This window comes from Phoenix dactylifera, chromosome 5, assembly GCF_051530095.1.
Source record: "Phoenix dactylifera cultivar Ajwa chromosome 5, Ajwa_hap1_PhDact_Kaust_v1.1, whole genome shotgun sequence".
Classification (NCBI taxonomy): domain Eukaryota; kingdom Viridiplantae; phylum Streptophyta; class Magnoliopsida; order Arecales; family Arecaceae; genus Phoenix; species Phoenix dactylifera.
This window is the reverse complement of record NC_143194.1, coordinates 39,411,823-39,426,594: the sequence shown is the minus strand read 5'-3', so window position 1 is coordinate 39,426,594 and position 14,772 is coordinate 39,411,823. Positions and strand designations below refer to the sequence as shown.

Genomic DNA, 14,772 nt, shown 5'->3' with positions numbered 1-14,772 from the left:
AGGACTGGAAAATACACTCCGGAGAGTTTGCTTCGTTGCTGTAAGCCTGTAACTCACCTTGCTTTATTATTGTGAGTTTTTTTTTGTTTTTGTTTTTTTTCTGTAGACAGTTCCAGAACAAATAGAACATGATTCAGTACCATCGGCACAAGAGCACTGTCAAATTCTACAAGTTATTCAGAATCACAACTTCAATGGAGCAGTTGAGACTACTGCACCGTGGCCTTTGTAGAAAAAAAAAATACTGAGTAATGAACATTTTAATGGAAGATCTGATGAACCAGTGTCTCTGGTTTGAATAAATATGAGGTGCACACAGCTGTTTCAAACAGTCAATTTGATGTGATCAGCATTTACAAGACTGGAATCAGCTAAAAAGAATGTACAACAATGCTATCTCCATCTCCATCCCTCTCTAAATATTTAATGGAACGTACCAAAGCCAGGCTTAATTGCTAAACCATGCCGTTCTCAAAGTATATATCCAATGCCGCCTAATAAATGTCATACCAACTGGCGGAATGCCGGTCAAAATTAGTCAGCCCAGATGAGAGCTTGCGAGCTGCCTCAAACATAACTTGTCATGTAGAAGCTAGTCTTTGGCATCACTTTCTCTTCCATCACAATTTAAAACCTCTCTATCTCATCAGCAGAAGGGCATCACGGTGTCGTCCCAGCAGGCTCAATGCTGTGGCCGCTATATGATGACCCGTCAGGCCAGCAATTTCAAGCTGCTCTTTCGGGGAAGCATGCTCTATGTGCTCGTCTGGTAATATAATAGGCCGCCACTGTAAATACAACAAGGGCAGAGTTACATTGAAAAGAAGATCCATTATCATACCAGGCCTTATCTTTCGACTAAAATGACAAACCGAAATATTGCTGGGAATGAAACTTCAGCATTTCGATATATAGTTAAGATGGACAAACCAATGAACTGAAGACTTTCAATCAGAAAAGACTCTCCTAGAGTGCCTCCTCTCATGGAGGCAAATGCCCGATATTCATTATATGAGGGATCTCCTAACATGGATCCAACATGAACGATACAAGCACAAGGATTCAAAAATCACTTGAAGTGGAGGATCGACTTATCTGCTGGGACTAAAAGAACAAAATGTTTATGGTTTGTTGATTAGGGTCATTGATTCTGAGTAATCATTAAATATAACCACTAATTTTGGACAAAATTGAAGAAAAGCTAGTTGACAAAAGGATGTGATTTACCTTGGTCCTTCCATCAAGCAAACCATCAAGTGCCATGAACTGTGAAACATGTGAACCAAACCCACCAATGGTTCCTTCCTCAACAGTGATAAGAAACTTGTGCTCTTTACATAACCTTCGAATGAGTTCAAGGTCAAGTGGTTTGCAGAACCTAGCATTGGCAACAGTCACGTGGACATCAATGCCAGCAAGCAAAAACTGAGCCTTCAAGCAATTTGGGATCATTGATCCATAACCAAGTATAGCCACATCTTTCCCCTCTACAAGAACTTCTCCCTTCCCAATCTGAATCAAAACAAAAATGAATTAAAGCTAACAAAACTAACCACATATAATATTGCAAAAGTTGCAACCAATTAATCTGACTACAACATGAGAGTGTGCAACTTGTGAAAGAAATTTCAGCAAGATCTATGATTTGATTGTTTATGGTATTTTTGCCAAGTTTGCTAGAACCTGTTCCTGCCATACGAGATCATCATCCAACCACCAGCTCATTTGTTTCTTAACACGTTAAACATCTGTCACTTGATACTCAAGTGGTTTGTCAATCAAAACATATCTGAATCTACAAGGGAAGAAGGGCAAAAAAATAACATATTGGAAATATGTACGTTGCTTTCCTAAATTACTAGACATGCAGGCATGCGCACTCGCGTGCACTCACATGTACGCATGCTATGCATGTGACTGTTCCTAGGATGCTTTTTCCATGTGACATGTAGTATGAATGGTTGTGATCCTCCCACCTGGTTGATTTTATTCTTATTGTTCATGTAATTCGATATATACTCCCCCAGTTTTAGAAGGTCAACTTCTTTTGTTTTCCCTCTTAAGAGTAAGAACTGAACTATATGGGAGTTTATTCAAGACGGGAGTGCTTACAGTGGCCTGGATATGGACAGCCTCACAACCCAGAGCCTCGTGCACAAGTAAGGCACTCCGGTCAGTTATATAATGAGCAGGCAAATCTCAAATCAGAACTCGTATGGTTCCTTATCAGCAAGGAGATAAAAATAAGGTCATCAGGGGTGAATAAACTCTTCCAGTATCGTGACTTTCCAGTATGTAAATGACTTGGAAAAAATGTGAAAAATCAGAATACAAATTATTAGAGAGAATAGGTTGGGAGGGGGTGTGGCTACAAGACCAGTAGTTTACCTCAAGAGGAGTTGCACGATATAGAGGACGACAGATCCCCACAACAGCTCCCCTGGGATATCGGAAACAAACAGGTCTGTCCTCAATACGTGCAGCAGTCACTACCATGTCAACGAGCTCATCTCCATTAGATGGTGCCATGACAATCATGTTTGGCAAACACGCCATGAATGTAACGTCAAATGCTCCACACTGAGTTGGACCATCAGATCCTACCAACCCTGCACTTGTGATTGCAAAGCGCACTGGCACTTTCTGCAGATCTACATCTTGGATGACCTACAAATAGATAAAAGATGTTATCAACAGATGTATTGGGAAATTTATTTTAGACTCTAGGCTTTGATGATATATTACAAATGACTTACAGAAACATGTGCGCAGGCACATGCAGAAGCAAAAGAAATAATCTTCTATTCAGGTTATCAGATCTAGTCACAAAAAGATATATTGGTCATAATCCAATTATACCAGAAACTACAAATATGACCTTTAGAATCGGCCGCCAATTAAGAGGGATCAACGTTAATTAGATCTGTACAGTTTTTTGAACCATTTATGAGTATTCAGAAAAAGCCCAGACTTTGTCTTAGCTAAATTTTGTAATACATTGAACAACTTTGAAAAAGAAAAAGCTTCCACAGGAGGTAGACTTCTGATCCCTCTTTTTTTTTCCAGCCAAAAAGCAACCTATATCCAAAAAGGCCTGGTCAAATGTTTGCCAATTGTCATATAGAGTGAAAACCTCATTACTTAAATCTTTGTGCAACAATTAAAAATAACCTCCTAATTGTTCTATAACTATGACTATAGTACCACCTGGATGTAATATTCATTTGTTTTCTTCTCTTATATGTTAATAATACAATTAATTAACTACTTTGATTTATATGCATTCTTGTGGATCATATCTTGGTTAGCTTTGGACCCTATTGATTGGGAAAACTAGAATGGATTAATAAAAAGTCTAAAACCAACTGAATACAAGATCATATTTGGGATCAATATTTTAACCCCATCCAAATATGGATCAGACTTGGATGCCGAAATCCAATCTGAAACAACCTGGCTGAGTCCTTGCTAGGATAGAAATGCTATTATCAGCAATTCACCATATCCTCCAGACATGTAGCGTAGATCAACAATCCTATTAGGAATATTTGAGCCCAGAATTATTTAGTGCAAAGTAATAACAGATATTTAGTGTGAAGCGATAACAGATAATCATATGAGTATTCGCATCATTAAAGTGGAAAGAAGATGGCTTAACTGGTTGCTATTGATCACATTGTATACACATTAACATACTTATTGTCCAGAATTTAGTGGGTTTGGATATTACTAAGTCATAGATGTAACAATACGCAACATATCTTGCCATCAAAATTGTCTATGTTGTGATCATATTACCCTACACCTTTATCGCATTTAGTTTGTGGCTTTCCGGCATCTTAAATCTCATTGATGAATTTAGTGGGTTTGCATACTACTAAATTATCAATGCAATAATATTCAACATATCTTGCCATCAGAATTGTCCATGTTGCAATCCCATTATGCATAGACCTTCAGCACATTTAATTAGTGGCTTTTGGACATCATAAATCTCATTGATTGCAATTAAAAATTGTTTCACAATTTCAATAATCTAAAACGTTTTTAGGCACTTCCAGTAATATTTAACAGAAATGGATTCAACATAAACATGTTTCTTATAAACATAATTTACAGTGACTGGAATTTCACTTGGGAGGGATACAGTGATCAAAACTGGTGGTGGCATCCTGACCAGCAGAAATGAATTCAGTTGACCTCAAGTGCTCGTTTATACCTTCTTCTTGTGGCATGCCCTCCAACACCAGCACCACTGATTATAAACAATTAAAATGTCCCATGCTTCAACCTTGCCTGGTGTATAGGGAAACCTACTTGATCCTGACCAGCTAAAGTAGTAACCTCATTCAGATGAGCAATAGAAAAGTAAATCTGTACATGATCAGACCCCATAATCGATTATAGGATATAATTTGGAAGAAACAGCGCATGAAAATGGCATCATAAAGACAACAAAGAATAAATTAGTGATCTGTTATCTGAGACTTGCTCATCCAAAAGGGTGAAACAGATTGCACAAAGGCTTTGTCATTTGTGGTTGAGGTACTTGCTATGGTATATCAAATGATCAAAGGGGAGTTAATCATTACTGAGCATATATTGTGGGTGGAGCAGAAACATCCAAATGATCATAGCCATGCCAAGTTCTTAAAAAAGAAAAAAAAAAAGATTCTAATTTCAAAATAAATTTCCAATCTCATATGAAGCATAATGGAGAAACACAGGAAAGGAATAAAGGAACAAGCAAATAGCACCTGATCGAATGCTCTTTGTAGGAATGTAGATGGAATTACGCAAAATGGCTTTAACCCACCACAGGCCAAACCGGCAGCAAAAGTAACAGCATGTTGCTCTGCCATGCCTACATCAAAAAATCTTTCGGGAAACATTGACTGAAAATGTTGAAGTGATGGATCTGTTCCCATGCCTGCATGGACTACCACAATTTCCTTGTCCTTCTCTGCTTCTGCTACCAAAGCTTCAACAAGGCAATCATTGTATGTTCTAGAGAAGCTGCTGCCTATACATTTGGGATATGTTGTTGACAAATTGGACTTTAAGGTCCCTGTTATATGCAAACAAAAATAAAGTGGAAAAAAAAAGATCAGGAAAGGACCGACTTTATTCATAAACAATGGATATGATATACCAGAATAATTATAGAACAAGAAGTACATAGAATTCCTATCCTGCATCACTCTTACCTGAAATACTGATTCAAATAATTCTCAACATGAGAACAGCAATAAATCAAGATAGTGACCATATCTTCATTCAAGTAGCAAGCAAAAACTTTGGCTTACATCAAACACTTCTTTGCAACAACAATTTGATCAAATAAGGCTTCTACAAGCCACTCTAAGAAAAATGCCACTTCAGTCAACCATTGCACAAATAGGGTAGGAAGTTGGACTTAGGTACATATGTCCGTATCTTCTAATATTGCTACTTATAAAATTGTGACCATGAGGACAACCACATGCAAACAAACTTTATCCAACAAAATGGGGTTGGCTTCATGAATCATTCTTGACCATTTTTTTGCAATTAAGACTGCATCATTCATTAGCGCAGTCCTTTACAGTTCCTCTGACAATTTCTTAACAGGTTTTCAAAATTCTCCCCTTCGCTAACCCTTTTACATAAAACAAGCCCCAAAAAAGTTGGAGGCCTACTAGGATCTTCGCTCACCCAATGCTAATTCGTTGCACATATCTTCACTATTTCTCTATTCAGCAGTATAACTTATCCAACATAATGCAAACGATTGACTCATTATATCTCATGGTGATAAGTTTTTGGTTGGGGCTTCATTTTCAACTTCTATAACTGATAAAAGAACCACATTTTGTATAATATCTTCTAATCTACCAAATTTATGGTCTTCATCTTTCAGCATGTTCAGTCATAGTTTTATTTATTGTTGTTGTCAAGATCTCATGATCCACAATCTTGAAATTGGGCCTCAACAATTTAGGTCCCATCCTTGGATTGGGATTTGATAGGATAACAGGAACAGGAATCATATCATGGATTATACCTTCTCCAAAATTAACAGGCCATGAGGGAAGTCCATTTTAAATGATTTGGTTTTTGGCTTTTGGCTTTTGTAACTTCTTTCTTACAATCACTAAATAAGTCTTATGCCAATGGTGCATCTCCTTTGCTAATCTAATGCAAAGATCTAAATGTCACATGACTCAAAGTGAACACCAATCAAAAGGATATACAACCAGCAAAAAGGTTATCTAGGCAAGAACGTTTTTTTTGTTGAAATAAGAACCATTGATCCATTCCGATATATTATAACAAGATGAATTAACAACAAAACGTTTTCAGACATTCCAACAAGATCAATATGAAATTGTAGTAAAATGATACATGAAGAATAAAACAAACCTTGTTCTTCAAGAGTTCTCTTGCTTGTATAGATATCTTCTGACTCCTTTTCATCCTCTGTGATAACATGAATCAATACAGGTCCAGTTGAATCCAATGATGTGACTTCATTAAGTACACAAATTAGATCATCAATATTGTGTCCATCAACTGGTCCAATGTAATAAAGCCCAAGTTCTTCAAAGAGAGTTGCCCCAAGGGGACCTATCATACCACGAGCATACTCGTCAACTTTTGCTGCCAGTTCATGCATCCCTTTACCAATCCTTTTGGTAACACCCTGACAACAGTATCCATGAGTATAACAAAGTTAGCTTCTGTCTGACAAGATGAACTAATATTAAATACAGAAACAGAAAAAAATTGAACCCTAACTACAGCTGGAGGAGCTGATGAACTAGAAAATGCAAAACATATGCACATGATCAGCAAATGGCACTGGAGGGGTCATCAACTTCTAACCAGAATTGAACATTTCAACCCATGCGTAAATACGAGACTAAACAGAAAAGCAACAGATTATTGAGGAGGTGGAGCAACTATGAGAACTTTAAATTGTTTGCATGCCTAAACTTTTTGGCTGAAAGTTAGATTTATATTATCATTCAAGCAACTCAAAATGCAAATAGTAGAGGTTTCTATTTGAAAATATCATTAGGGATGCATCACAAACAACTTTTCAAATTCAACTAGCAGAGGGAGGATAGATTCATTTTGTTTGAAGCTTTATGTAACCATTTGCATGTGTTAGTACTGTTAATGTTTGAAGGGAAAACATGTACCTTTGCAGCCTCTCTAAATTTCCGAAAAGATTTACTGGATTGAAGCTTGCTTAGAGTGCTGGAAAGGGCATTGATTGTCATTTTTGGTCCTTCATCTGGCTTAGGATGTAAGGAGTGTCGGCTATCATTTAGTATCACGACCATGTTTGAATTAAGATAACCAGCATTGCTCATTGCTTCATACACCTGACCAGCCATTGTTGTCCAATTACTTATAACTGTCACTATACAGTTTTTCTTTCCATTGATATCTCGTGAAACCGCCATACCTGAAAATAAGACAATGGATTAATCTATCTGCCAACTAATAGCAAAAGATATTTTAATATTAATGAGAAAGCAACAAAACATTCAGAGCAAACAGCAATTTAAAAAGCAGAATCATAAATCCAAAAGCCCAAATAGACAGAAAATTTATTGCTCATTAATTACTAATAAAAATCTCATCAACCAAAAAACCTTGAGAGCAAACATCACTTCACAAAGCAGGATCATAAATCAAAAACCCAAATAGAAGAAAAAATTATTGCTCATCAATTACTAATAAAAAAGAGCAATCTTTTATTTAAAAAAAAAGGACTTTAAAGCAAAAATAACAGCAGGTAATAAATAATAACACATCTATTCACTTATTCAATGTGATTGTACACGTTATATACCAAAAGCCTCTTACATAGTCCAATAATGTGAATGGATAAGCATGTCTGTGTCTCTCTGGAATAACTCAAGGGAAGTGTATTTATCCTCTTTAAAGCCCCCCTAGAAGTGCCAAACATAACATACAGAGAACAAAGTTAACATTAGTTATGCGATACAGTCAGTAATTCCAAAATCCAAGAAGGTTTCTAAATAAGCCAATAAAGATGGACTCGTATTATCTTCCAACTAATGCTTCTCCCAGATGTCAGCAACTGAGCTTACAGTGATTGATGACAAGCTAGGAACAGTAGCAGGAGAATGAAGTTTTCAACGGTTCACAGTTAAAAGAAGGGTTAGAAGTGAAGCATCCCGCAATGTTCATGTCAATATTTAACATAGGCAAAATGATAAGGGGTTTAGATTTATACCAAGCCCCGCAGAGACACTATTGCATCCATGCCCAGCACCAAATGCGTCATACTCGCTCTCTGCACGAGATGTGAAACCTGAGAGACCATCTTTTCGCTTGACTGTGTGCATAAGAGAGCGTCTTCCTGTGAGAATCTTATGTGCATATGTCTGTTCAATTGAAGGCATGAAACTATTTAACATCAAAGGACCCTTACAATATTAATAGAACAATGTGGGAACAAATCATAATTGTTGGCGGTAGAGAAACACATGGCATACCTGTTCACCAATATCCCATAATATTTTATCCATCGGAGCATGAAAAACGTGATGGATAGCAACTGTTAGCTCAACAACTGCAAGACTAGCTTTAAAAGGTATGCGTCTCCTTGACATAATAAAAGATATCTCAGAGCGGATTTCGTTAGCTAATAGTTTTAGTTCCTGCATAAGTTGTCACCCTACTATTAGGTATTTTAACAGCTGAAACCCAAATTGTATAAGAAAGCAATCATGTGATTCCAAAGACCTCGACAGACAGATTCTTCAAATGAATTGGTGAATCAACCATGTCCAGTATGGGTGTAGGAGCCTTCTCCCAGAAGAAATCACCAACATCTGGTAATGCAGTTACTCGCCTACAAAATCCCTGCAACAAGAAGAACCAAAATCATCCAAATTCCCAATGTAACCATTTTCTGTAATAAGTGGGAATCCCATATGAAAAAGAAAGCTACCTAGCAGTCTAAAGTTCAACTCTCAACACAAGGAGAGGGCATTTACAGGCATCTACTAATACTGGCAATAGGACCACTTGAATGTTGCTGTAAATTGTTAAACTCGTAATTTGGTATCAGTGGTAATATTGCACATTATAGATGAGAACAATTCCTTAAGTCAAGCATCAGCATCTTCACTATATGCCTAGATCCCCTTCAACAGGAGTACATTCAATGCTCATTTCCTGGTTGCATCAGCTTCAATCATGTAACAAATAAAGCAAGTTTTCATTCTATCAATGTCTTCCAATATGCCAGGTCCCTCTCTTAACTAGTTGCCTCGGCCACATATTCGAGAAGTTGAGAGGGTAAGCCTGCGGATATTTCTCAAACCTTTTGTTGGAACATTTTTCAAACAATGAAGTGAAATAATATAAGGAAAAATGGCTAGCATGTTGGAAATAGGTTCAGGATAGGAGAATCAGGATAAAAAAGATAGCTTCTTATCTCTAAATTAATCAACTTGCTAGACAAACAAGGGATGGTTAAACATACCTCCAAAGCCAACTCTCCCATTGATGTTCCAATACCAAAAGGGTGGCTATATCAATGCTGATCACTATCATATAGTGGAAGCACATGACACATGTCATCTATCACTATTATTGCTTTAAGCCATAGTATATGATAGCCACAAAAACTTGTCTATCATGGTACACAGTATCAGTTCCAGTAACAGCGCCAGTATCATATTTGGTACAATGTCTATGGGCCAATTCATGCTATTGATACAACGTACACCTCCATAATGAATATCAATTCACTATCAGTATGGTACAATACACCCTAGGTGTTTAATTTGGCCGAGCTGCCTAGGCCAAGTTTACCTGAACCCCACCCCATATGGGACACATGGAAGCGTAGCGAAGGCTACCACCCCCTAGTATTGCTTGTGGGCTAATCAACAGCTGCTAATACGTCAACCAACAGTGAAAAGGAGCAGTGGTGGCTATAATGACCAGCACACTTTTTTTTCATCACGCCATCTTTCCGCTTATTTCCCCTAAGTTTTCCCTTTCATTCTACTTGCTCGCCTCTAGTATGCTTGCCTCCTTCCATTTCTTCCCACGTGCTAGCTACCTGGTTATGTCTTGCAGCTTGATAGATGCTGTGGTGGCAGTAATTCTATTACTGCTTTCCTTGTGAATTTTAATCTTTGGACTTTTTAAGTATGAAAAATAGGTTCATAACCCACATTTCATGGAAAAAGAATGTATATAGAATACATGGACATGCTTCTTTATGTATATGATTAAAAGTATGAATAGTAAAAGTTTAAAGAGCTTTCCTCCCTAAGTTCCCGCCTAAGTGATACAAGGGATCCATCGCCTGGCCTTTGTAGGTAATTTGTCAATATTAAGTGCGGCGAACCATGCTCTCTATATTTATACAATCATCAAATTGTTGGATATAATAGCAGAAGATAAATATTTGGAGTTCCATTTTGGAACAAGAAAATATCTCTTTGTTCAATTATAACATCTGATAGGCGGATGGTTATGCTTTAATATTCAGAAAGATGGTGGAAGGCTTGCTGGTTGAGGATATGATCTAGAATCTAGTGCTGTCTGCTGTGATGTCCAATAATGAGATTGCAGATGATATCAGCCCATAAATGACACTTCAGAGGATATTAGTTTTTTAACTAACAACAACTCGATTCCCTGATATGATATGAAAAACTGATTCCAAAAGATAAACTAATTGACATAACAATTGTACAAACATATCCAATTATAAATATCCTACCCCGATAACTTTGTTTGAGTTCTAGAAATTGTTGAACAATATCGAACATATATCAAGGAAAAAGTCTTTATTTTCTCTGAAAGTTTGCATATCATGCACTCTCTCTGTATTTTCAAAACTCAGTCTGCTACTTTTAGTTTTCAGAAAAAAATCATTTCCTTGATTTGGGGGTTCAAGAATCTAGTAATGCACCTTTTCTACCTGAACTATGCAAAACAGTAGCACAAATATATTTTTTTTAAAAAAAAACTGATATGTATAAGTTTTCAAATACCTTCGGTGGATAGGTAGACATAGAACTTGGGCATATAATACATTTTAAAGAATCCCTCTTCACATGGTGGGGAAGCCCAAGGAAGTCAGCTTTGAAAGACTTGGACCTAGAGTCACTGTGAAGCAAAGCTGTACTATCAAATGAGCACCGAGCAGACGCAGAAGCCATCCTGGAAATGAGAAACCATCTGTTACGACTATAACGACTATTGGGAAAATCTGCTGAAAGCAGAAAACAACACTAAAAAAGAGCCCCCTGAGCTTCGCATCAAAGAAAAGAGTATCACAAGCTTCCAGCGCCACCTAAGCTGCAAGTTGGATAGCATGTAATGCAAATTTGATGCAATTAAACTAAGCAAAAACTAATCAGACCCCACTGTATCAAATGTAAAATTGATCAATTGACCCTTTATAACAGTATAAACTAATCAGATTCCACTGTATCAAATGTAAAATTGATCAATTGACCCTTCATAACAGTATATCACGCTTGCAAGTCCATCATTTGAGTCTCAAGCAATTATTCCAACAATTATCGTATATAATCACATACAGGAACAGACCAGTACATGAAAGACCAAGAATTGATTAACTGAAAAGTTGCAATTGCTTCAAGAACAAACAGAACCGTCTTGAGTTTACAAAAGAAAACTAAACAAAATGAATATCATAGGCCAGCATCCACTAAAAACTCAGTCACGAACCATTATATTGCAAGCAATGCCAAAAGGGAAACAAATATTTCTTTAACAAATAAAAATCCCCAAGACAAGCACAGGTCCACACATAAAACCCTCATAAGGTTGAAAGGAACCACATGAAGCCGCGCTGACAACTTTTTTAGCTATATTTTTTTTTTTCAACACGGAGAATCTACATTACAAAAAATAAATCCAAACGACCAACCAATAAGGTTCACAAAGCTAAGAAAAGACCTCCACAGCGAGAATAGCGGCAATTGTCAAATTTAACAGCAAAATTTATTCTTTCACCCAAATTCCAACATCATAACCACCATTAAACAAATCCGTTGATGGAGAAAAAAAAGAGTAATTGTTTGAAAAGCGGAATCGCATGATATCTAATAAATTCCACCCCCCAACCAAAACCCTACCCCCTAGAAAAAAAGGAGAAATCACGGGAAATAAAGTAGAGACTTCTCGGTAGCGGAAGAAAACCTAAAAAGGACGTCAGAAGCACATAAACCGGAAATTAGCCTCATTAAATTTCAGGAAGGGCATAAGAAATTAGAACAGAAGAATCACCAAACAGAGAAAATAATTGGAATTTATTAGATAAAGGAGAAGAGTATTTTGCAACGATTAAAGCATTTACCTCGTAAATTTCAGTCTCTGAAATCGGATCGCGGCAAAGAAGTATGAGATTTTCGAGCGAGATCCAGAAGAAACTTATCTGGGACTTCAGTCATCCATGCAAACTTGGCAGATGGATGGATACAGTAAGACACGTGGCAGTAATCAATTAGGCCTGTTGCGTGGTTGGCTTCGTCTAGGTCGGATGCGGTTGTCGTGCTGCTCCTCGGAGCAACGTAAACTGTTTTTTTTTTTTTGTGATCTCCGGAGTCGATCGGTCGGCGGCTCTTGATTGACAGGGTGGACGGCTTAGATTCTTTTTGGCGCAGAAAGTTCGATGTTGCCGGCTGTCGTGCGGAACACGGCAACAGGTCCGCGACAAGAGGATTTGGAAGGGTGGGAAGTGCGGCCGGCGGCCCTGTCGCGACCGCGACGGCAAATGTCCAGCGATCGAACGGTAAGAAATTCTAGTTCTGCACGAATCTCGGCACTCATGTTATGAACGCAGGCCTCAAAGACGTAAAAGCCAACGCAAATCTCTAACTTCGATGGGAGTGGTGGATGACCATGGACTATTAAAATGCGGAGGACACGGTTTTATTCGCCGAAAATTGGAAATTTACCTACACTGTAATGGATATGGTTCATGGTGGGCTAGATTTTGGAGTTTGAAATATATAAGAATAATTGAAGATAAACATCCAAAAAAAAACTAAGTAATTGATTTTCTTAATAATTACATGGGTTCGCTTTTGAATTTTACATGATGTTTTTTGACTTAAAAGTTTGCATCTATTTGCAAACTATGAGTTCAACTTTCTCTTTTTTAATTTATGCATGGTCTTATTATCTAATTTTTTGTACCTTAAATTGACGTCTTGAAAATAAAATAAATAAATAAAATAATTTTGCATAGAAAATGGATTATCTTTGAGTGCTTTGATTTTTTTTTTTGCTAAAACGGATGCATCATGCATTATAAGTACGAATACATTCAAAAAAGTCAAAAGATAACAGATCCCAGAGTGCATCGGATAGTTCTCTCCCCCACCCAAAGAGTATCTGCAGAATAGTTGCCACATATGAGGCCACCCAATCCGTAGCCCCGTTGGCTTCTCTATACACATGCTTATCCTGCAAAGCCATCCTACCACAGACCATAGCCTGATATCCCTAAGCAGCGGGTGGTAGTCGCCCACCCCAACGATATTTTGTTGGATCCAGCCAATTACTATCGCCGATCGCCCTCGAGCAATACTGCTCCAACCTATAGTGCCCACCGAGCATAACTCACGCCAACCCAAGTCGCCTTCAGCTCAACATTCGGGACTAAGGTGTCGAAGATCTGATAGCCACCAGCCGCAATCACCATGGACTCCGAACCTTGGATGATAAAGCTGACACCTCCCCTTCCCCTGCAATCTAATATGCATCCGTCGAAATTTACCTTAAGCAAACTCAGGGGTAGGGATTCCCAGGTAAAAACACCATACAAGACGCTCTAAGAACAGAAATAGAACCCCAGGTATCCTGAGCTATCAAAAGTCTATCTAACAGCTGCGACTGCGAAATCTCTGCCGCTTGGATCCGAGCCCGTTTAACAATAAACTTCGGTGGGGTACACTTCTCGCCGGACGTCCAGGTATTCTTGAACAGTCGGATTTGATAAGCCATATAGATCACCACAAGAGTCGTTTGTCGGGATCACGGGGCGATAGCCAACCGTTTGATCATCTGCAGAAACGATGCCGAGTGACACCAAACCTTCTGTGGGATTATGGTCAGCTCTCAAATTCTTCTCGCATGCTAGCACTAGAACAAGGCATGGTCCATTGACTCCATCACCTAGCACAAGGGGCATTGGGGGTGAATATCCAAACTCCTACCACTCAGGACGAGTCTTGTCGGGAGCCGGCCCCAAGCAACTTTACAGAGAAATAAGGCTACCCTCGAATGCAGGCCAAAGCGCTAAATCTAGACACAGTCCACCCTCGGGCATCGTACGCTTTGGAAAAATGTTGTAGACATCGCTCACTCTGACCTTGAATCTACAGGACAAGCATTGGCCGAAAAATAAATATTTCAACATGCAACAAAAGTAAGTCAAATTTACCGAATTTTTGGATGTTTCAACGAGATGCTTTAAGAATCAAAGCCCTCCTCCATATAACTAATGTCTCTTTATTTCTCTTGGAGTTTATAGTTCCCAATATTTTTAAATGGACTGGACAGCAAATTGGTAAGCTATCCGGTTCCCGGGTCGACCGGTCCGACCAATCCAACTAGCAGTTTGACCAACTTTGAATAGCAAATCTAAAGCCGCCGAAGCCCCTCTTCCACATCGTCATTTAGAAGCCACCGAAATCTCTCCATTCCTCTCAGCGAGGATCACCCTCGGCTCCTCCAAAATGCTCATCTTTTAGC

General features: G+C 38.2%; 1 protein-coding gene across 4 annotated transcripts; it reads right to left on the bottom strand.

Moving 5' to 3' along the window:
- Window positions 1-258: 258 nt before the first annotated feature.
- LOC103708798 (1-deoxy-D-xylulose-5-phosphate synthase 1, chloroplastic) lies at window positions 259-12,895 on the bottom strand. 4 transcript variants are annotated; one of them, XM_026805300.4, is made up of 12 exons: window positions 12,371-12,511; window positions 11,037-11,205; window positions 8,764-8,883; window positions 8,514-8,678; window positions 8,252-8,402; window positions 7,185-7,453; window positions 6,616-6,682; window positions 6,403-6,507; window positions 4,758-5,068; window positions 2,389-2,667; window positions 1,228-1,512; window positions 259-788 (listed from the first exon to the last, which is right to left on the bottom strand). In XM_026805300.4, exons 2-12 carry the CDS (start codon window positions 11,202-11,204, stop codon window positions 639-641), a joined length of 2,070 nt encoding a protein of 689 aa, XP_026661101.3. In that variant the 5' UTR covers window position 11,205; window positions 12,371-12,511; the 3' UTR covers window positions 259-638. The 4 variants fall into 4 exon arrangements, with proteins under 4 accessions (XP_026661101.3, XP_008792106.3, XP_008792105.3 ...); XM_008793884.6 differs by having other exon boundaries at window positions 6,403-6,682; window positions 11,037-11,343; window positions 12,371-12,895; XM_008793883.6 differs by having other exon boundaries at window positions 6,403-6,682; window positions 12,371-12,807.
- Between the last annotated feature and the right edge of the window lie 1,877 nt (window positions 12,896-14,772).

Coding starts and splice junctions, on each gene's coding strand:
- LOC103708798 (XM_008793884.6), bottom strand. CDS start 11,204: ATGGCTTCTGCGTCTGCTCGGTGCTCATTTGATAGTACAGCTTTGCTT. Junction 8,403..8,513: donor TATGGGATATTGGTGAACAG/GTATGCCATGTG, acceptor TCAATTGAACAG/ACATATGCACATAAGATTCT. Junction 2,668..4,757: donor TACAAAGAGCATTCGATCAG/GTGCTATTTGCT, acceptor ATCTATTTGTAG/GTCATCCAAGATGTAGATCT.